Source organism: Hemitrygon akajei, chromosome 11 (assembly GCF_048418815.1).
Source record: "Hemitrygon akajei chromosome 11, sHemAka1.3, whole genome shotgun sequence".
Classification (NCBI taxonomy): domain Eukaryota; kingdom Metazoa; phylum Chordata; class Chondrichthyes; order Myliobatiformes; family Dasyatidae; genus Hemitrygon; species Hemitrygon akajei.
In genome coordinates this window covers 85,530,906-85,552,850 of record NC_133134.1, presented here as the reverse complement: position 1 = coordinate 85,552,850, position 21,945 = coordinate 85,530,906, and the positions used below count along the sequence as shown (strand labels likewise).

Genomic DNA, 21,945 nt, shown 5'->3' with positions numbered 1-21,945 from the left:
CTCCATTCTCTCCCCATCCACGTGCCAGTCTAGGACCCTCTTAAACACCTCTATCTTATCTGCCTCCACCACCACCCCTGGCAGGGTATTCCAGGCACAAACCCTGTGTGTAAAAACACACTTCCCCATACATCACTTTCAACTTACCCCCCTCGCCTCAAATACATCCCCTCTGGTGTCAAACATTGCCACCAGCTGCCTACTCCATGTATGATTTTGTAAACCTCTATCCGGTCTCCCCTCAGCCTCGGGCACTCCAGAGAAAACTCTCCTCACAGCTCATGTCCTCTAATCCAGACAGCATCGTGGTGAGCCTCTCGCACCCTCTCCCAATCCCCACTCCCTTCCGGTGAGGGAACTGAATGCAGTTCTCCAGACGTGAGTTTCATAAAGCTGCATCGACTCTTGTATTCCTCGCCCCGACAGGTGAAAGATCCCTCTCTGGGAGCTCTGGACTTGGACCCAAGATCTCTCTGTACAGCAAAGCTCCTGAGGATCGGGCCTGTAACTAAGTACCGTCCCTTTACATTTGATCTCCCAAACACAACGAATACCTCACACTTCTCCAGATTAACTCAATGTGCAATTTCTGCAAATGTGTGGCTCTATCTCCTCGCTGCCCCTCATTCATCACTGCCCCTCCTGTAATGTGGTGCTCCCTTGTCAATGCCCCTCCATCCTCAACACCACCCCCCCCCGGGAACCTCACCAAAAAACTCCGCCCCTTCCCCTCCCTCATCCCCTCCCCTTCCCCCATCCCCTCCCCTTCCCCCATCCCCTCCACTTCCCACTCATCCCCATCTCCTTTCACCTCAATCGCTCCCCTTCCCCTCCCCTCTCATCCTCTCCCCTCTCCTTCCATCTCATCCCCTCCCCTTCCCCTCATCCCCTCCCCTCCCCTTCCCCTCATCCCCTCCGCTTCCCCCATCCCCTCCGCTTCCACTTCAACCTCTCCCCCTACCCTTCCACTCATCCCCTCCCCTTCATCCTCTCCACTTTCACTTCAACCTCTCCCCCTCCCCGCCCCGCCCCCCTCGTACCCTTGACGAACTGTGTGAAGCCCTTGCGGGTGCTGCGGTAGTGGAGGGTGAGGCTCCGCTCGCACTCCTCCTCCACACAGAAGCTGGGCGGCTGCACCTTGGGGAAGGAGAAGCGGAAATACTCGTGCAGGTTGTCCAGCTCGTTGATGAAGTCCCGCACATTCCGGCCCAGCACCTGGAGAGAGGGGGCGACACCGGGCCAGACAGGGGTGGGGGGGAGAGAGAGGGACAGGACAGGGAGGGAGGGAGAGAGAGAGAGAGAGAGGAGGGAAGGGAGGGACATCAGACAGGACAGGGAGGGAGGGGAGAGGAGGGAGAGAGGTGAGGGACACGGTACCGGACAGGGAGGGAGGGGGTGACACAGGACAGGACGGAGAGAGAGGGGAGGGACACGGTACCCGACAGGGAGGGAGGGGAGGGAGGGGGTGACACAGGACAGGACGGAGAGAGAGGGGAGGGACACGGTACCCGACAGGGAGGGAGGGGGTGACACGGGACAAGACGGGGAGAGAGGGAAGGGTTTGAATATTGGGAGGGATGAAAGGAGAGGGGAGGCGAGAGGGAATGAGCGGGGTGGGGTGGAGGGAAGAGAAGGGGAGAAGGAAGAGAGGTGCGTAGGAGGAAAGAGAAGAGGACGGGACAGGGAAAGGAGGGGAGAAGGATGGGGGAGAGAGGTGGGTAGGAGGGAAAGGGGGTGATATGGGTGATGGGGAAGGGAACGAGGGTGGGGAGTGAAGGATCAAGTCAGATGTCACCTCCCACATCCGTGTCTGGAACAAACAGGATCTCACCCGAACTCCCACCCTGGACCATTTCCCGGGGTCTCCTATCCCTCGATGGGTGGGGTTGCTACTCCTGCCTTGCTGATGGGCTGGTCCTGTTCCGAATATCTCCTGCTGGGGTCCTCCACACCCGACTGACCTGGAGCCCATGCCAGGTGCCAGGCTGTTTGGCCATGTTCCAAACGTAGGAAAATGGGACTAGCTTAGTACAGGAGACGCTGCCTCAACAAGGCCACGTCCATCATCAAAGACCCCCACCATCCGGGCCAGGCCATCTGCTCACAGCTCCCATCGGGCAGGAGGTACAGAATCCTGAAGTCCCACACCACCAGGTTCAGGAACAGCGACCTCCCTTCAACCATTCGGTTCCTGAACCGACCGGCACAACCCCGATCATCACCTCGGTATGGAAACACCTGAGCACTATATCTTTGTTGTGTCAATTTTGTTATTTCTTGTAAGAGTTGAATATAGTTCGTGTTTAATTTATGTTTTCCTAGTGAATGTTGTGTATAATTGATGTACAGGTTATGTTTTCCTAGTGAATGTTGTGTATAATTGATGTACAGGTTATGTTTTCCTAGTGAATGTTGTGTATAATTGATGTACAGGTTATGTTTTCCTAGTGAATGTTGTGTACAATTGATGTACAGGTTATGTATGTTTTCCTAGTGAATGTTGTGTATAATTGATGTACAGGTTATGTTTTCCTAGTGAATGTTGTGTATAATTGATGTACAGGTTATGTTTTCCTAGTGAATGTTGTGTATAATTGATGTACAGGTTATGTTTTCCTAGTGAATGTTGTGTATAATTGATGTACAGGTTATGTTTTCCTAGTGAATGTTGTGTATAATTGATGTACAGGTTATGTTTTCCTAGTGAATGTTGTGTATAATTGATGTACAGGTTATGTTTTCCTAGTGAATGTTGTGTATAATTGATGTACAGGTTATGTTTTCCTAGTGAATGTTGTGTATAATTGATGTACAGGTTATGTTTTCCTAGTGAATGTTGTGTATAATTGATGTACAGGTTATGTTTTCCTAGTGAATGTTGTGTATAATTGATGTACAGGTTATGTTTTCCTAGTGAATGTTGTGTATAATTGATGTACAGGTTATGTTTTCCTAGTGAATGTTGTGTATAATTGATGTACAGGTTATGTTTTCCTAGTGAATGTTGTGTATAATTGATGTACAGGTTATGTATGTTTTCCTAGTGAATGTTGTGTATAATTGATGTACAGGTTATGTTTTCCTAGTGAATGTTGTGTATAATTGATGTACAGGTTATGTTTTCCTAGTGAATGTTGTGTATAATTGATGTACAGGTTATGTTTTCCTAGTGAATGTTGTGTATAATTGATGTACGGGTTATGTTTTCCTAGTGAATGTTGTGTATAATTGATGTACAGGTTATGTTTTCCTAGTGAATGTTGTGTATAATTGATGTACAGGTTATGTTTTCCTAGTGAATGTTGTGTATAATTGATGTACAGGTTATGTTTTCCTAGTGAATGTTGTGTATAATTGATGTACTGGTTATGTTTTCCTAGTGAATGTTGTGTATAATTGATGTACTGGTTATGTTTTCCTAGTGAATGTTGTGTATAATTGATGTACAGGTTATGTTTTCCTAGTGAATGTTGTGTATAATTGATGTACAGGTTATGTTTTCCTAGTGAATGTTGTGTATAATTGATGTACAGGTTATGTTTTCCTAGTGAATGTTGTGTATAATTGATGTACAGGTTATGTTTTCCTAGTGAATGTTGTGTATAATTGATGTACTGGTTATGTTTTCCTAGTGAATGTTGTGTATAATTGATGTACAGGTTATGTTTTCCTAGTGAATGTTGTGTATAATTGATGTACAGGTTATGTTTTCCTAGTGAATGTTGTGTATAATTGATGTACAGGTTATGTTTTCCTAGTGAATGTTGTGTATAATTGATGTACTGGTTATGTTTTCCTAGTGAATGTTGTGTATAATTGATGTACAGGTTATGTTTTCCTAGTGAATGTTGTGTATAATTGATGTACAGGTTATGTTTTCCTAGTGAATGTTGTGTATAATTGATGTACAGGTTATGTTTTCCTAGTGAATGTTGTGTATAATTGATGTACAGGTTATGTTTTCCTAGTGAATGTTGTGTATAATTGATGTACAGGTTATGTTTTCCTAGTGAATGTTGTGTATAATTGATGTACAGGTTATGTTTTCCTAGTGAATGTTGTGTATAATTGATGTACAGGTTATGTTTTCCTAGTGAATGTTGTGTACCCGATGCCGCGATGCTGCTGCAGGTGAGTTTTTCATTGCATTTGTGCGGGTGACAATAAACTTGACTTTGGCCTTTCTCTTGAGGGAGACTCTAGAACCACAAGATCCTCTTACTTGCGGTTTGGTGGCATTGGGGATTGTGGAGAAGACTGACAAAGGACAGCAGGAAATGGATCAGTTGCAGGTAATGGGCAGAGAAGTGGCAGATGGAGTTTAATCCAGGCAAGAGTGCCATTGAAGCGGATTATTTTAGTTGGAGGGAGGTCAGTTATAGATAGACAAAATGGGAAAGTCGGGAAGGACTAACTATGAAGGGGTGAGGCAGGAACTAGCGAGAGTAAATTGGAAACAGATGTTCAAGGCTGAAAACAGAAGTAATGTGGAGGAAGTTTAGGGACCACTTATGCTGGGTTCAGGATAGGTTTGTCTCACTGAGACAAGGAAAAAATGGTAGAAAAAGGGAACCGTGGCTGACGAAACACGTCAAGAGGAAGAAGGAAGCATATGTTAGATATAGGAAGCAGGCGGGGCTCGTGAGAAATATAGGGTAGCCAAGAAGGAGTTTAAGAAAGGACTTAGGAGAGCTCGAAGGGGTCATAAGAAGGCCTTGGTATGTAGGATTAAGGATAACCCCAAGGCATTCTATGCGTATATAAAGAACAAAAGGATAACAAGAATGAAGGATAAAGAAAGCAACATGTGCCTGGAGGCGGAGGAGGTTGGGGAGGTCCTAAATGAATACTTTGCTTCAGTATTCACAAGTGAAAAGGACCTTGATCGGGGTGAGGTCGAAATAGAACAGGCCTGTGTGTTGGATAATGTGGAGATTAAGGAAGAAGTGTTAGATCTTCTTAAAAACATCGATTGATAAATCCACAGGGCTGGACATGATATACCCCAGGTTGCTGTGGGAATTGAGAGAAGAGATCTCTGGAGCAGTAGCTATGATCTTTGAATCCTCTTTGGCTGCAGGGGAGGTGCCGGAGGATTGGAGAATGGCAAATGTAGTTCCCTTGTTTAAAAAAGGTAATAGGGAGAAACCTGGGAACTATAGACCGGTGAGTCTTACGTCGGTGGTCTGCAAACTATTGGAAAGGATTCCTAAGGATAGGATCTACAAGCATTTGGAGAAGTACAGTCTACTCAAGGATAGTCAACGTGGCTTTGTGAAGGGAAGATTGTGCCTCTCGAGCCTAATTGAGTTTTTTGAAGAGGTAACAAAAGAAATTGATGAGGGTAGGGCGGTAGATTTGGTCTACATGGATTTTAGCAAGGCATTTCACAAGGTCCCCCACGAGAGACTCATCCAAAAAGTCATGAGGCATGGGATCAGTGGAACCTTGGCTGTTTGGATAAAAAATTGGTTTACAGGAAGAAAGCAGGGGGTAGTAGTGGAAGGAAAGTATTCTGCCTGGAGGTCGGTGACTAGTGGAGTGTCACAAGGATCTGTCCTGGGACCCCTGCTATTTGTGATTTTTATAAATGACCTGTAAGTAGAGGCGGAAGGATAGGTGAGTAAGTTTGTGGATGACATGAAGATCGGAGGAGTTGTGGATGGAGCCGTAGGTTGTCGAAGGTTACAAGAGGATATAGATGGGCTGCAGAGTTGGGCAGAAAAATGGCAGATGGAGTTCAATCTGGACAAGTGTGAGGTGATGCATTTTGGAAGGACAAACCAGAAGACTGAGTACAGGATTAGTGGTCGGTTACTTAAGAGTGTGATGAACATTGGGACTTTGGGGTTCAAATCTATACATCCCTCAAGGTCACTGCACAGGTTGATAGGGTAGTTAAGAAGGCCTATGGGATGCTAGGCTTCATTAACAGCGGGATTGAGTTCAAGAGTAGAGAGGTCATGTTGCAACTCTACAAATCTCTGGTGAAACCACACTTAGAGTATTGTGTTCAATTCTGGTCACCTCATTATAGGAAGGATGTGGAAGCTATGGAGAGGGTGCAGAGAAGATTTACCAGGATGTGCCTGTATTGGAAAACAAGTCTTATGAGGCAAGGTTAGCAGAGATGGGAATTTTCTCTTTGCATCATAGAAGGATGAGAGAGGACTTGATAGAGGTCTACAAGATTATGAGAGGCATAGATAGGGTGGATAGTCAGTATCTGTTTCCCAGGGCACCAATAGCAAACACCAGAGGGCATATGTACAAAGTTAAGGGAGGGAAGTTTAGGGGAGACATCAGGGGTAAGTTTTTTACACAGAGGGTTATGGGTGCCTGGAATGACTTGCCGGGGATTGTGGTGGAGGCTAAAACATTAGGGGTATTTAAGAGCCTCTTGGACGTGGATGAAAGAAAAATGGAGGGTTATGGGGTAGTGTGGGTTTAGTACTTTTTTTAAAACGATTATATGGGTCAGCACAACATGAAGGGCTGAAGGGCCTGTACTGTGCTGTAGTATTCTAGTGTTCTAGAACAGAAGGCAATACAGAACAGGAACAGGCCCTTCAGCCCACTGTCTGTGCTAACCATGATGTTGATCTAACTAATCCCATCTCCCTATAAACGGTTTATATCCCTCCCTTCCCCACTCTGTCTAAATTCCTCTTAAAGCAGTTGTCTCAGACTGTGGGCAGTTTGTGGTCATCCCGTTACAGGACGGGTCAGGAGGCTTTGGAAAGCGTGTAGAAGAGGTTCAGCAGGATGCTGCCTGGATTAGAGAGCGAAGGGAACTTAATGTTAGTCCTGACGATCGGCCGGAAACGTCGACAGCGCTTCTCCCTGTAGATGCTGCCTGGCCTGCTGTGTTCCACCAGTATTTTGTGTGTGTTGTTTGAACAAACTTGAGTTGTTTTCTCTGGAGTAACGGGGGCTCTGGGAAGCCTTGGATTGTGAGGAACATCGATAGAGTAGATCTCGTAGGTCAAAATGTATAATACCACAGGGGACACACAGTTAAGGTGAGGGGGGTAAATATAAAGGAGGTGTGTGGGGCAAGTTTTCTTTGGTGGGTATTTGGAATGCTCTGGCTGGGGTGGTGGTGGAGGCAGATCTTAGATCAACACCAGGATGTGCAGAGAATGGAGGCATATGGACATCGTGTAGGGAGAAGGGATGAGTTTATTTGTCATCATCGCCATGAAGGGCCAGTTTCTGTTCTGAGTTCTAAATGCAAGCATTGTATCTGCCTTCACCACCAACCCAGCAACAACCTCCACTCTCTGTGTAAAATAATCCACACGCATCTCCTTCAATCCCTCTCTCTCCTTCAAACTCTCCCTCTCTCTCCTTCAAACTCTCCCTCTCTCCTTCAAACTCTCCCTCTCTCCTTTAAACTCTCCCTCTCTCTCCTTCTCCTTCAAACTCTCTCCTTACTCTCCTCTCTCCTTCAAACTCTCCCTCTCTCTCCTTTAAACTCTCCCTCTCTCTCCTTCAAACTCTCCCTCTCTCTCCTTTAAACTCTCCCTCTCTCTCCTTCAAACTCTCCCTCTCTCTCCTTCAAACTCTCCCTCTCTCTCCTTTAAACTCTCCCTCTCTCTCCTTCAAACTCTCCCTCTCTCTCCTTTAAACTCTCCCTCTCTCTCCTTCAAACTCTCCCTCTCTCTCCTTAAACTCTCCCTCTCTCTCCTTAAACTCTTCAACTCTCCCTCTCTCCTTTAAACTCTCCCTCTCTCTCCTTCAAACTCTCCCTCTCTCTCCTTTAAACTCTCCCTCTCTCTCCTCTCTTAAACTCTCCCTCTCTCTCCTTTAAACTCTCCCTCTCTCTCCTTCAAACTCTCCCTCTCTCTCCTTTAAACTCTCCTCTCTCTCCTTCAAACTCTCCCTCACTCCTTAAACCCTCTCTCTCCTTTAAACCTCTCCCTCTCTCTCCTTAAACTCCCTCTCTCCTTAAACTCTCCCTCTCTCTCCTTCAAACTCTCCCTCTCTCTCCTTTAAACTCTCCTCTCTCCTTCAAAACTCTCCCTCTCTCCTTCAAACTCTCCTCTCTCTCCTTGAACCTCCCCCCCTCAACTCTCCCTCTCTCCTTCAAACTCTCCTCTCCTTTAAACTTTCCCTCTCCTTCAAACTCTCCCTCTCTCCTTTAAACTCTCCCTCTCTCTCCTTTAAACTCTCCCTCTCTCCTTCAAACTCTCCCTCTCTCCTTTAAACTCTCCCTCTCTCTCCTTCAATACTCTCCCTCTCTCTCCTTAAACTCTCCCTCTCTCTCCTTCAAACTCTCCCTCTCTCTCCTTTAAACTCTCCCTCTCTCTCCTTTAAACTCTCCCTCTCTCTCCTTTAACTCTCCTCTCTCTCCTTCAAACTCTCCCTCTCTCTCCTTCAAACTCTCCCTCTCTCTCCTTCAAACTCTCCCTCTCTCTCCTTTAAACTCTCCCTCTCTCTCCTCAAACTCTCCCTCTCTCTCTCTTTAAACTCTCCCTCTCTCCTTTAAACCCTCTCTCTCCTTTAAACTCTCCTCTCTCTCCTTTAAACTCTCCTCACTCCTTCAAACTCTCCCTCTCTCCTTTAAACTTTCCCTCTCTCCTTCAAACTCTCCCTCTCTCCTTCAAACTCCCTCCTTAAACCTCCTCTCCTTCAAACTCTCCCTCTCTCTCCTTTAAACTCTCCTCTCTCTCCTTCAAACTCTCCCTCTCTCCTTTAAACTTTCCTCTCTCCTTCAAACTCTCCCTCTCTCTCCTTCAAACTCTCCCTCTCTCTCCTTCAAACTCTCCCTCTCTCCTTTAAACTCTCCCTCTCTCTCCTTCAAACTCTCCCTCTCTCTCCTTCAAACTCTCCCTTTCTCCTTAAACTCTCCCTCTCTCCTTAAACTTCCCTCTCTCCTTCAAACTCTCCCTCTCTCTCCTTCAAACTCTCCCTCTCTCTCCTTCAAACTCTCCCTCTCTCTCCTTCAAACTCTCCCTCTCTCCTTTAAACTTTCCCTCTCTCCTTCAAACTCTCCCTCTCTCTCCTTCAAACTCTCCCTCCTCTCTCCTTCAAACTCTCCCTTTCTCCTCAAACTCTCCCTCTCTCTCCTTCAAACTCTCCCTCTCTCTCCTTCAAACTCTCCCTCTCTCTCCTTCAAACCTCCTCTCTCCTTTAAACTTTCCCTCTCTCCTTCAAACTCTCCCTCTCTCTCCTTCAAACTCTCCCTCTCTCTCCTTCAAACTCTCCCTTTCTCCTTCAAACTCTCCCTCTCTCCTTCAAACTCTCCCTCTCTCTCCTTCAAACTCTCCCTTTCTCCTTCAAACTCTCCCTCTCTCCTTTAAACTTTCCCTCTCTCCTTCAAACTCTCCCTCTCTCTCCTTCAAACTCTCCCTCTCTCTCCTTCAAACTCTCCCCCTCTCTCCTTCAAACTCTCCCTCTCTCTCCTTCAAACTCTCCTTCTCTCCTTTAAACTTTCCCTCTCTCCTTCAAACTCTCCTCTCTCTCCTTCAAACTCTCCCTCTCTCTCCTTCAAACTCTCCTCTCTCTCCTTCAAACTCTCCCTCTCTCTCCTTCAAACTCTCCCTCTCTCCTTTAAACTTTCCCTCTCTCCTTCAAACTCTCCCTCTCTCTCCTTCAAACTCTCCCTCTCTCTCCTTCAAACTCTCCCTTTCTCCTTCAAACTCTCCTCTCTCCTTCAAACTCTCCCTCTCTCTCCTTCAAACTCTCCCTTTCTCCTTCAACTCTCCCTCTCTCCTTTAAACTTTCCCTCTCTCCTTCAAACTCTCCCTCTCTCTCCTTCAAGACTCTCCCTCTCTCTCCTTCAAACTCTCCCCCTCTCTCCTTCAAACTCTCCCTCTCTCTCCTTCAAACTCTCCCCTCTCTCCTTTAAACTTTCCTCTCTCCTTCAAACTCTCCCTCTCTCTCCTTCAAACTCTCCCTCTCTCCTTTAAACTCTCCCTCTCTCTCCTTCAAACTCTCCCTCTCTCTCCTTCAAACTCTCCCTCTCTCTCCTTCAAACTCTCCCTCTCTCCTTTAAACTTTCCCTCTCTCCTTCAAACTCTCCCTCTCTCTCCTTCAAACTCTCCCTCTCTCTCCTTCAAACTCTCCCTCTCTCTCCTTCAAACTCTCCCCTCTCTCCTTCAAACTCTCCCTCTCTCTCCTTCAAACTCTCCCTCTCTCCTTTAAACTTTCCCTCACTCCTTCAAACTCTCCCTCTCTCTCCTTCAAACTCTCCCTCTCTCTCCTTCAAACTCTCCCTCTCTCCTTTAAACTTTCCTCACTCCTTCAAACTCTCCTCACTCCTTCACTCTTCAACTCTCTCTCTCCTTTAAACTCTCCCTCTCTCTCCTTCAAACTCTCCCTCTCTCTCCTTCAAACTCTCCCTCTCCTTTAAACTCTCCCTCTCTCTCCTTCAAACTCTCCCTCTCTCTCCTTCAAACTCTCCCTCTCCTTTAAACTCTCCCTCTCTCTCCTTCAAACTCTCCCTCTCTCTCCTTCAAACTCTCCCTCTCTCTCCTTCAAACCTCTCCCTCACTCTCCTTTAAACTCTCCCTCTCTCTCCTTCAAACTCTCCCTCTCTCTCCTTCAAACTCTCCCTTTCTCCTTTAAACTCTCCCTCTCTCTCCTTTAAACTCCCTCTCTCCTTCAAACTCTCCCTCTCTCCTTCAAACTCTCCCTCTCTCCTTCAAACTCTCCCTCTCTCTCCTTCAAACTCTCCCTCTCTCTCCTTTAAACTCTCCCTCACTCCTTCAAACTCTCCCTCTCTCCTTTAAACTCCCTCTCTCCTTTAAACTCTCCCTCTCTCCTTTAAACCCTCTCTCTCCTTTAAACTCTCCCTCTCTCTCCTTTAAACTCTCCCTCACTCCTTCAAACTCTCCCTCTCTCCTTTAAACTCCCTCTCTCCTTTAAACTTTCCCTCACTCCTTCAAACTCTCCCTCTCTCCTTTAAACTCTCCCTCACTCCTTCAAACTCTCCCTCTCTCCTTTAAACTTTCCCTCACTCCTTCAAACTCTCCTCTCTCCTTTAAACTCTCCCTCTCTCTCCTTTAAACTCTCCCTCTCTCCTTTAAACCCTCTCTCTCCTTTAAACTCTCCCTCTCTCTCCTTTAAACTCTCCCTCTCTCCTTCAAACTCTCCCTCTCTCTCCTTTAAACTCTCCCTCTCTCTCCAAACACTCCCTCTCTCTCCTTTAAACTCTCCCCCTCTCCTTTAAACTCTCCCTCTCTCCTTCAAACTCTCCCTCTCTCCTTTAAACTCTCCCTCTCTCTCCTTTAAACCCTCTCTCTCCTTCAAACTCTCCCTCTCTCTCCTTCAAACTCTCCCCCTCTCCTTCAAACTCTCCCCCTCTCCTTTAAACTCTCCCTCTCTCCTTCAAACTCTCCCTCTCTCTCCTTCAAACTCTCCCTCTCTCTCCTTCAAACTCTCCCTCTCTCCTTTAAACTTTCCCTCACTCCTTCAAACTCTCCCTCTCTCCTTTAAACTCTCCCTCTCTCTCCCTCTCTCTCCTTCAATGCAAGCCCTCTGGTACTAGACATTGTGATCCTGGGAAAAAGACACCGGCTGTTTATTCTATCTCTGCCTCTCTTAATTTTATAAACTTCGATCGGGCCTCCTCTCAGCCTCTGCCGCTCCAGAAAAAACAACCCAAGTTTGTCCAACCTCTCCTTACAGCACAGTCCCTCTAATCCAGTCCGCATCCTGGTAAAATTCCTCTGCACCCTTCCCAAACCTCAACATCCTTCCTGTAATGGGGAGACAGACCTGCACACAATACTCCAAGTAGACTCCTTATGGAGAGATTACTTTAGTCAGAGGGTGGTAAATCTGTGGGATTTGTTGCCACGAGTGGCTGTGGAGGACAAGTCACTGGGTGCATTTAAGGCAGAGATAGACAGGTTCCTGATGAACCAGGGCATCAAAGGGTATGGGGAGAAGGCAGGGGAGTGGGGATGACTGGAAGAATTGGATCTGCCATGATTGACTAGCAAAGCAGACTCAATGAGCCAAACGGCCTGCTTCTGCTCCTATATCTTATGGTCTTAAGTGCAGCCTGATCTTTACAACGGCATCATTGCATTCTTTAAGAAGGGTTTCACCAGGAACGTGAACAGAGGGACACGGACCACGCTCGGGGAGATGGAATTAGTTCGATTGACATCATGGTTGGCACAGACATGATGGGCCAAAGGGCCAGTTCTGGTTCTACGTGGAGTGCTTGTGAAGGGGAAGGGGAAATGGCAACTCCAGCAGATGTGTGTGTCAGATCTGCCCCGAATGGGATGAAAAGTACCCGGAGAATCCGTTCGTATCCATAGTTCCCAATCCGCTTCACCATGTAGACCCCAAACGCATACATCAGCTCGTCGTGAGTCTTGCCCAGGACTTCACCAGCTGCCTTTGCCATGCGGAGGATCAGGTTGTCACTGGCGAGAGGGGAGAATCGGCCATTAGCAGAGATTCCAGTTGCACACTGCTCTCAGCCCCGGGTGACAATCGTCCTCCGGAGCCACCACTCAAAGTGCGGGAAGCAGCCACCCGGCCCTCGGTGTGGGAGACCGTGAAGTGACAGAGGGAGGGACAAAGGATGAGTGAAGAGATACCAGAACTCAGGATCCAAACAGCTGAAGGCATGACCATCATGGGGATGGAGAGAAAATGGGGGAAGAGGCAGGTATCGAGTCCCAGGTAGAGTGAGGGTCAGACACAGAGTGAAGCTCCCTCCACACCGTCCCATCACACACTCCTGGGGTCAGACACAGAGTGAAGCTCCCTCCACACCGTCCCATCACACACTCCCGGGGTCAGACACAGAGTGAAGCTCCCTCCACACCGTCCCATCACACACTCCTGGGGTCAGACACAGAGTGAAGCTCCCTCCACACCGTCCCATCACACACTCCCGGGGTCAGACACAGAGTGAAACTCCCTCTACATTGTCCCATCACACACTCCCGGGGTCAGACACAGAGTGAAACTCCCTCCACACCGTCCCATCACACACTCCCAGGGTCAGACACAGAGTGAAGCTCCCTCTACACCGTCCCATCACACACTCCTGGGGTCAGACACAGAGTGAAGCTCCCTCCACACCGTCCCATCACACACTCCCAGGGTCAGACACAGAGTGAAGCTCCCTCTACATTGTCCCATCACACACTCCCGGGGTCAGATACAGAGTGAAACTCCCTCTACATTGTCCCATCACACACTCCCGGGGTCAGACACAGAGTGAAATTCCCTCCACACCGTCCCATCACACACTCCCGGGGTCAGACACAGAGTGAAACTCCCTCTACACCGTCCCATCACACACTCCCGGGGTCAGACACAGAGTGAAACTCCCTCCACACCGTCCCATCACACACTCCCGGGGTCAGACACAGAGTGAAACTCCCTCCACACCGTCCCATCACACACTCCCGGGGCCAGACACAGAGTGAAACTCCCTCCACGCCGTCCCATCACACACTCCCGGGGTCAGACACAGAGTGAAACTCCCTCCACGCCGTCCCATCACACACTCCCGGGGTCAGACACAGAGTGAAACTCCCTCCACGCCGTCCCATCACACACTCCCGGGGTCAGACACAGAGTGAAACTCCCTCCACACCGTCCCATCACACACTCCCGGGGTCAGACACAGAGTGAAGCTCCCTCTACACCGTCCCATCACACACTCCCGGGGTCAGACACAGAGTGAAGCTCCCTCCACACCGTCCATCACAGACTCCCAGGGTCAGACACAGAGTGAAACTCCCTCTACACCGTCCCATCACACATTCTTTTTTCTAACTTCTACCCTTACTTGTACATCTGGTGTTTGACGAATTTGAGGTGAGGGATCTCTGCCCGAGCTTCGATCAGCCTCCACACGTCTTCTCCGTAGGATTCATTGATGTAATCGTTCACAGGCCTCCAGGTACAGGCCGTACATGGTGTCTCCGTCTCGGACACGCTACCCCTAGGGGACAGGAACACCGATGTAAGGAGTGGGACAGGCTGTGGCAGTAAATATTCCAGAGGGTAGTTCTGGGAATCCAGGAAATCTCAGACTGCAGATAGCAATGATCTTTCGCTGCTCCAGAGACTAGGGTTCAATCCCGACCTCCAGCGTTGTGTGTGTGTGTGTGTGTGTGTGTGTGTGTGTGTGTGTGTGTGTGTGTGTGTGTGTGTGTGTGTGTGTGTGTGTGTGTGTGTGTGTGTGTGTGTGTGTGTGTCTGTCTATGTATGTATTTCAGTGTCCGTGTGCGCGTCACCGTAATCGTGATGTGCACGTTTATATATGTGTGCATCTGTCAATGCAGATATTTCAGTGTGTTAGCATATGTCTGTGTGTGGGCCTATGTGCATGAAGATCTACTGCTGTACGTACGTGTCTGTGTCTGTATGTGAGTGTGTGTGTCTGCATGTGAGTGTGTATGTGTGTATGTGTGTGTGTGTGTCTGTACATGTGTGTCTGTATGTGAGTGTGTGTGTGTCACTGGAGGGTTTTACTGAGCTGTTGGCCTGGGAATTTGGGATCACGGGGACAGGGAGGGGGTTACAGAGATAGGAGGTGTGTGGGGGCCAGAGGGGTTTACAGAGACAGGAGGGGTTAGGGATTGGAGGGGTCATAGAGACAGGTAGGGGTGTAGGGATTGGAGGGTCACAGAGATGGGAGGGCTGTAGGGGTTGGAGGGGGTTACAGAGACAGGGAGGGGTGTAGGGGCTGGAGGGGGTTACAGAGACAGGGAGGGGTGTAGGGGCCGGAGGGAGTCACAGAGACAGGGAGAGGTGTAGGGGCCGGAACGGGTTACAGAGAAAGGGAGGGGTGTAGGGGCTGGAGGGGGTTACAGAGAAAGGGAGGGGTGTAGGGGCCAGAAGGGGTTACAGAGACAGGGAGGGGTGTAGGGACCAGAGGGGGTTACAGAGACAGGGAGGGGTGTAGGGGCCAGAGGGGGGTTACAGAGACAGGGAGGGTGTAGGGGCCGGAAGGGAGTCACAGAGACGGGGAGGGGTGTAGGGGTTGGAGGGAGTCACAGAGATGGGGAAGGGTGTAGGGGCCAGAGGGGGTTACAGAGACAGGAGGGGTGTAGGGGCCGGAGGGTGTCACAGAGATGGGGAGGGGTGTAGGGACTTGAGGGGGTTACAGAGACGGGGAGGGGTGTAGGGCCTTGAGGGGGTTACAGAGACAGGGAGGGGTGTAGGGACTGGAGGGGGTTACAGAGACGGGGAGGGGTGTAGGGGCCAGAAGGGGTTACAGAGACAGGGAGGGGTGTAGGGACCAGAGGGGGTTACAGAGACAGGGAGGGGTGTAGGGGCCAGAGGGGGGTTACAGAGACAGGGAGGGTGTAGGGGCCGGAAGGGAGTCACAGAGACGGGGAGGGGTGTAGGGGTTGGAGGGAGTCACAGAGATGGGGAAGGGTGTAGGGGCCAGAGGGGGTTACAGAGACAGGAGGGGTGTAGGGGCCGGAGGGTGTCACAGAGATGGGGAGGGGTTGTAGGGACTTGAGGGGGTTACAGAGACGGGGAGGGGTGTAGGGCCTTGAGGGGGTTACAGAGACAGGGAGGGGTGTAGGGACTGGAGGGGGTTACAGAGACAGGGAGGGGTGTAGGGGCTGGTGGGAGTTACAGAGACGGGGAGGGGTGTAGGGGCTGGAGGGGGTTACAGAGAAAGGGAGGGGTGTAGGGGCCGGAGGGGGTCACAGAGACGGGAGGGGTGTAGGGACTGGAGTGGTTACAGAGACAGGGAAGGGCGTAGGGACTGGTGGGAGTTACAGAGACGGGGAGGGGTGTAGGGGCCGGACGGGGTTACAGAGACAAGGAGGGGTGTAGGGACTGGAGTGGTTACAGAGACAGGGAGGCGTGTAGGGACTGGAGTGGTTACAGAGATGGGGAGGGGTGTAGAGGTTGGAGGGGGTTACAGAGATAGGGAAGGGTGTAGGGACTGGAGTGGTTACAGAGACAGGGAGGTGTGTAGGGGCCGGAGGGGGTTACAGAGATAGGGAAGGGTGTAGGGGCCGGAGTGGTTACAGAGACGGGGAAGGGTGTAGGGGCTGGTGGGAGTTACAGAGACAGGGAGGGGTGTAGGGGCCGGATGTGGTCACAGAGATGGGAGGGGTATAGGGGCCGGAGGGGGTCACAGAGACTGGAGGGGTGTAGGGGCTGGTGGGAGTTACAGAGACAGGGAGGGGTGTAGGGGTGGAGGGGGTTACAGAGCTGGGGAGGGGTGTAGGGGCCTGAGGGGGGTTACAGAGACAGGGAGGGGTGTAGGGGTCGGAGGGAGTTACAGAGACGGGGAGGGGTGTAGGGGCTGGAGGGGGTTACAGAGACAGGGAGGAGTGTAGGGGCTGGTGGGAGTTACAGAGACAGGGAGGGGTGTAGGTGTTGGAGGGAGTCACAGAGACGGAGGGGTGTAGGGGTTGGAGGGAGTCACAGAGACGGGAGGGGTGTAGGGGCTGGAGGGGGTTACAGACTCAGGGAGGGGTGTAGGGGCCAGAGGGGGTTACAGAGACAGGGAGCGGTGTAGGGGCTGGAGGGGGTTACAGAGACGGGAGGGGTGTAGGGGCTGGAGGGGGTCACAGAGACGGGAGGGGTGTAGGGGCTGGGGGGGGGTCACAGAGACAGGAGGGGTGTAGGGATCAGAGGGGGTCACAGAGACAGGGAGGGGTGTAGGGGCTGGAGGGGGTTACAGTGACAGGGAGGAGTGTAGGGGCTGGAGGGGGTTACAGAGCCAGAGAGGGGTGCAGGGGCCGGAGGGGGTTACAGAGAGGGAGGGGTGTAGGGGCCGGAGGGGGTTACAGAGACAGGGAGGGGTGTAGGGGCCAGAGGGGGTTACAGAGACAGGGAGGGGTGTAGGGGCTGGAGGTGGTCACAGAGACGGGAGGGGTGTAGGGGTTGGAGGGAGTCACAGAGACGGAGGGGTGTAGGGGTTGGAGGGAGTCACAGAGACGGGAGGGGTGTAGGGGTTGGTGGGAGTTACAGAGACAGGGAGGGGTGTAGGGGTTGGTGGGAGTTACAGAGACGCGGAGGGGTGTAGGGGTTGGTGGGAGTTACAGAGACAGGGAGGGGTGTAGGGGCTGGAGGGGGTTACAGAGACAGGGAGGGGTGTAGGGGCCGGAGGGGGTTACAGAGACAGGGAGGGGTGTAGGGGCCGGAGGGGGTTACAGAGACAGGGAGGGGTTGTAGGGGCTGGAGGGGGTTACAGAGACAGGGAGGGGTGTAGGGGCCGGAGGGGGTTACAGAGACAGGGAGGGGTGTAGGGGCCGGAAGGGGTTACAGAGACGGGAGGGGTGTAGGGGCCAGAGGGGTTTACAGAGACAGGAGGGGTTAGGGATTGGAGGGGTCATAGAGACAGGTAGGGGTGTAGGGATTGGAGGGTCACAGAGATGGGAGGGCTGTAGGGGTTGGAGGGGGTTACAGAGACAGGGAGGGGTGTAGGGGCTGGAGGGGGGTTACAGAGACAGGGAGGGGTGTAGGGGCCGGAGGGAGTCACAGAGACAGGGAGAGGTGTAGGGGCCGGAACGGGTTACAGAGAAAGGGAGGGGTGTAGGGGCTGGAGGGGGTTACAGAGAAAGGGAGGGGTGTAGGGGCCAGAAGGGGTTACAGAGACAGGGAGGGGTGTAGGGACCAGAGGGGGTTACAGAGACAGGGAGGGGTGTAGGGGCCAGAGGGGGGTTACAGAGACAGGGAGGGTGTAGGGGCCGGAAGGGAGTCACAGAGACGGGGAGGGGTGTAGGGGTTGGAGGGAGTCACAGAGACAGGGAGGGGTGTAGGGGCCGGAGGTGGTCACAGAGACGGGAGGGATATAGAGAGACAGTAAGGTACGTTGTGGGTTGGAGAGCGCGAGGGTATTCACGCACCTTACACTGCGGGTACAAGGAAGCCAGTCCCTCCATTCCCCCGTGCTCCTGACAGAGAGGGGGGCCCCGAGAGTCTCGCTCGCTTCTTCGTCTGCCCCTCCCACCAGCTGCCACTGACACCGGGCAGTGGAGAGGTGATGGAGAGATCCCTGACACCTCCCTAACCCCACCCCCGGCACCAGATTTATCGTCAACGGTCCTGGCATCCAAAGGCAGGTCCTGAAGGATCCGCCTTCGAGCTGGAGAGAGGCCGGAACAAGCACCAGGACGCGGTCGGCACCGGACAGCTTGAGACTGGGCAGGCTTCCCTGGGGCGAAGGAGACTGACGGGTGACCTTACAGAGGTTGAGGGGCAGACATAGGGTAAATGCACACAGGGTTGGGGCATCCAGAACTAGAGGGCACAGGTTAAGGGTGATTTAGCAGGAACCCGAGGGTCAACTCTTCACCCAGAGGGTGGTCAGGTATCTAAGTTCAAATTCAAAGCAAATTTGTTTTCCAAGTTACCTGAGATTAATTTTCTTGAAGGCATTACAAGGGAGAAAAAGAAATGCAACAGAATTCTATGAAAACTGAATAAAGACTAACAAACGGCTGATATGTACAATAAGACAAACTTTGCAAATGATACTGAGAAGATGAGGAGTTTTGAAGAGTCCTTGAAAGGTTGTGGAATTAGTTCAGTGTTGAGGTGAGACACGTTATCCACGCCGGTTCAGGAGCCTGGTGGCTAACAACCGTTACTGAACGTGGTGGTGTGGGGCCTAAAGCTTCGTCTGTGGAACGAGCTGCCAGAGGAGGTGATTGAGGCCGCCACAGTACATTAGCAGCGTTTAAAAGACATTTGGACAGATACGTAGAAGGCCGTGTTCCAAACGTAGGAAAATGGGACTAGCTTAGTACAGGAGACACTGCCTCAAGAAGGCAACGTCCAACATCAAAGATCCCCACCACCCTCTGGGCCAGGCCACCTTCTCACAGCTCCCATCGGGCAGGAGGTACAGAATCCTGAAGTCCCACACCACCAGGGTCAGGAACAGTGACTTCCCTTCAACCACTCGGTTCCTGAACCGACCGGCACAACCCCGATCACCACCTCACTAACACTATGAGCAATTTGCACTCCAATGGACTGTGTCTGTCTGTTCTTTCTTGTCAGAGGTGTGAGCAGTTTACGCTGACGTTATGTGGATCTGTGTGCCCGTGCCGCTGTGAGTTTCGCTCCTGCTGTTCCTTGGCTCTCTCTCTCGTTCTGCTGAGCGAGTACGCTTTGTTGCCACCGCACCGTGGACGTGACCCCCCAGGGCCTGCCCCAGTGCAGCTCGAGTGTTAATGTAAACAACGCGTTTCACTGTACATGTTGGTGTACACATGACATACAAATCTGAAGTGGAGGTTTTCATTGAGCCTGTGAGATGACAGTTAACTCCACTTTGACTTTGATCTGGGTCAGCAGGGACAAACTGCGCTGAAGGACAACTTTCCATGCTGGATGCCTCTGTGAGAAACTGCAACACCGACTGGCAATTTCGACACAGGCTAACAAAATGTAACCTGGGACGCTTCATAAAAGTTCGGGATTCCAATTCCAAATTGAGATTTCCAATGCCCTGGAACAGAAAACTACCTAAAATGGTGGATACGGCCCAGCCCATCACAGGCAAAGCCCTCCCCACCACTGAGCACGTCTACATGGAGCTCCGCCAGAGAAGAGCAGCATCGAGGGCCCTCACCTTCCAGGCCATGCCACCTTCTCTCTAAAATCATCAGGCACGCGGTCCCACACCCCCAGGTTCAGGAACAGTTATTACCCTTCAACCATCAGACTCCTGAACCGGTCCGGATAACTTCACTCGCCCCGACACTGGACTGATTCCACGTTCAAGGGCTCTACAACTCATGTTACCAGTATTAATATTTTAATTTGCGCTGTTTGTCTTCATTTGCATATTTTGCTCCGTCATTTGCTTGCTTTTGTGGCTAGTCTGGTTCAGCTCAGTCTGCACCGGGGGTTTGATGGTTTTTTTTATTGTCTTTCCTGGTTTGGCGACTGCCGGCAAGGGGACTGATCTCAGGGTTGTATGTGGTAAGCGACACGCGCAAAACGCTGGAGGAACTCAGCAGGCCAGGCAGCGTCCACGGAAGAGAGTCCACGGTCAGTCAGCGTTTCAGGCCCAGGCCTTCATCAGAACGTTCTGACCAGGGTTCTCAGCCTGAAGCACCCTGGGTTTCCAGCGTCTGCAGACTTTCTCTTGTTTGTGGCTGCATTGGGTATACACACTGTACTTTGATAGTACAAGGACTTTAAATTTTGGTTGCCTGCCGTCTTTGTGACGTAAGGGTAAAACGTCAGCAGAATGTGCCGGTCTGAAAGGTCCGTACTGCTCTATAGTGTCTGACGTTCTCGTAGATCCAATTGCATTTCTCCCTTTTCCTGAAAATGCCTGCAGGACAGGAATGTATTTGATAACGTATTTCACTTTGACCTTGACTTTGAGGTAATGACATCATGCTGCAGAGATTCTGGGTCAGTTTCTCGCTGGGTTTAAAAGGACAGGAGAATTATATTTCCGGTGTCTGTGGGGGTTACACAAGGAGGTGTTAGACGTGTCCGTGAGGGTGCCCAGGTCGGCTGTGTCTGACAGCGCATCTGCTGGTGACATTGAGAGCTTCACGTCTGAGGGAGTCACAGGTTCACAGGGCCCATCCTCCCCGTCTCCCGACACAGAATGTCCCGTTGCATTCGGTGCGTGTCCCGAAACCGAAGCTTCAGACCTGCTGACAGCTGATATATAACCCCCTATCCCCCCAACACCCCCAGCCCTGTCTCTGTAACTGCCCTCCCTCACCAGCAACCCTCCCCACCTCTGTAACCACCTCCCTCCCAACACCCCTCCCAACCTCTGTAACCCCCACCCTCCCAACACCCCTCCCCACCTCTGTAACCCCCACCCTCCCAACACCCCTCCCCACCTCTGTAACCACCTCCCTCCCAACACCCCTCCCCATCTCTGTAACCACCTCCCTCCCAACACCCCTCCCCACCTCTGTAACCCCTCCCTCCCAACACCCCTCCCCACCTCTGTAACCCCCACCCTCCCAACACCCCTCCCCACCTCTGTAACCCCTCCCTCCCAACACCCCTCCCCATCTCTGTAACCACCTCCCTCCCAACACCCCTCTACATCTCTGTAACCCCCTCCCTCCCAACACCCCTCCCCATCTCTGTAACCACCTCCCTCCCAACACCCCTCTACATCTCTGTAACCACCTCCCTCCCAACACCCCTCCCCATCTCTGTAACCACCACCCTCCCAACACCCCTCCCCATCTCTGTAACCCCCTCCCTCCCAACACCCCTCCCCAACCTCTGTAACCCCCTCCCTCCCAACACCCCTCCCCACCTCTGTAACCCCTCCCTCCCAACACCCCTCCCCACCTCTGTAACCCCCTCCCTCCCAACACCCCTCCCCACCTCTGTAACCCCTCCCTCCCAACACCCCTCCCCACCTCTGTAACCCCCACCCTCCCAACACCCCTCCCCATCTCTGTAACCACCTCCCTCCCAACACCACTCCCCACCTCTGTAACCCCAACCCTCCCAACACCCCTCCCCACCTCTGTAACCACCTCCCTCCCAACACCCCTCCCACCTCTGTAACCCCCTCCCTCCCAACACCCCTCCGCACCTCTGTAACCACCTCCCTCCCAACATCCCTCCCCACCTCTGTAACCACCTCCCTCCCAACACCCCTCCCCACCTCTGTAACCCCAACCCTCCCAACATCCCTCCCCATCTCTGTAACCACCTCCCTCCCAACACCCCTCCCCATCTCTGTAACCACCTCCCTCCCAACACTCCTCCCCACCTCTGTAACCCCCTCCCTCCCAACACCCCTCCCCATCTCTGTAACCACCTCCCTCCCAACACCCCTCCCCATCTCTGTAACCACCTCCCTCCCAACACCCCTCCCCACCTCTGTAACCCCCTCCCTCCCAACACCCCTCCCCATCTCTGTAACCACCTCCCTCCCAACACCCCTCCCCATCTCTGTAACCACCTCCCTCCCAACACCCCTCCCCATCTCTGTAACCCCTCCCACCCAACACCCCTCCCCACCTCTGCAACCCCCTCCCTCCC

The 21,945-nt window shown here is 51.7% G+C and overlaps 2 protein-coding genes across 2 annotated transcripts in view; one reads left to right on the top strand and one right to left on the bottom strand.

Moving 5' to 3' along the window:
• The window catches only part of LOC140736357 (soluble guanylate cyclase 88E-like), a 54,222-nt gene extending 35,430 nt beyond the window's left edge, over nucleotides 1–18,792 (bottom strand). The window contains 5 exon segments of the mRNA XM_073062346.1: nucleotides 1,041–1,215; nucleotides 12,254–12,386; nucleotides 13,769–13,924; nucleotides 17,805–18,139; nucleotides 18,784–18,792. Coding sequence (XP_072918447.1) covers nucleotides 1,041–1,215; nucleotides 12,254–12,386; nucleotides 13,769–13,924; nucleotides 17,805–18,139; nucleotides 18,784–18,792 — 808 coding nt within the window.
• Nucleotides 18,793–19,175: 383 nt separating this feature from the next.
• LOC140736355 (phospholipid-transporting ATPase ID-like) overlaps nucleotides 19,176–21,945 on the top strand; it is an 81,650-nt gene continuing 78,880 nt past the window's right edge. Inside the window, exon 1 of the mRNA XM_073062345.1 lies at nucleotides 19,176–19,214. Coding sequence (XP_072918446.1) covers nucleotides 19,176–19,214 — 39 coding nt within the window. The remainder of the gene's footprint in view (nucleotides 19,215–21,945) is intronic.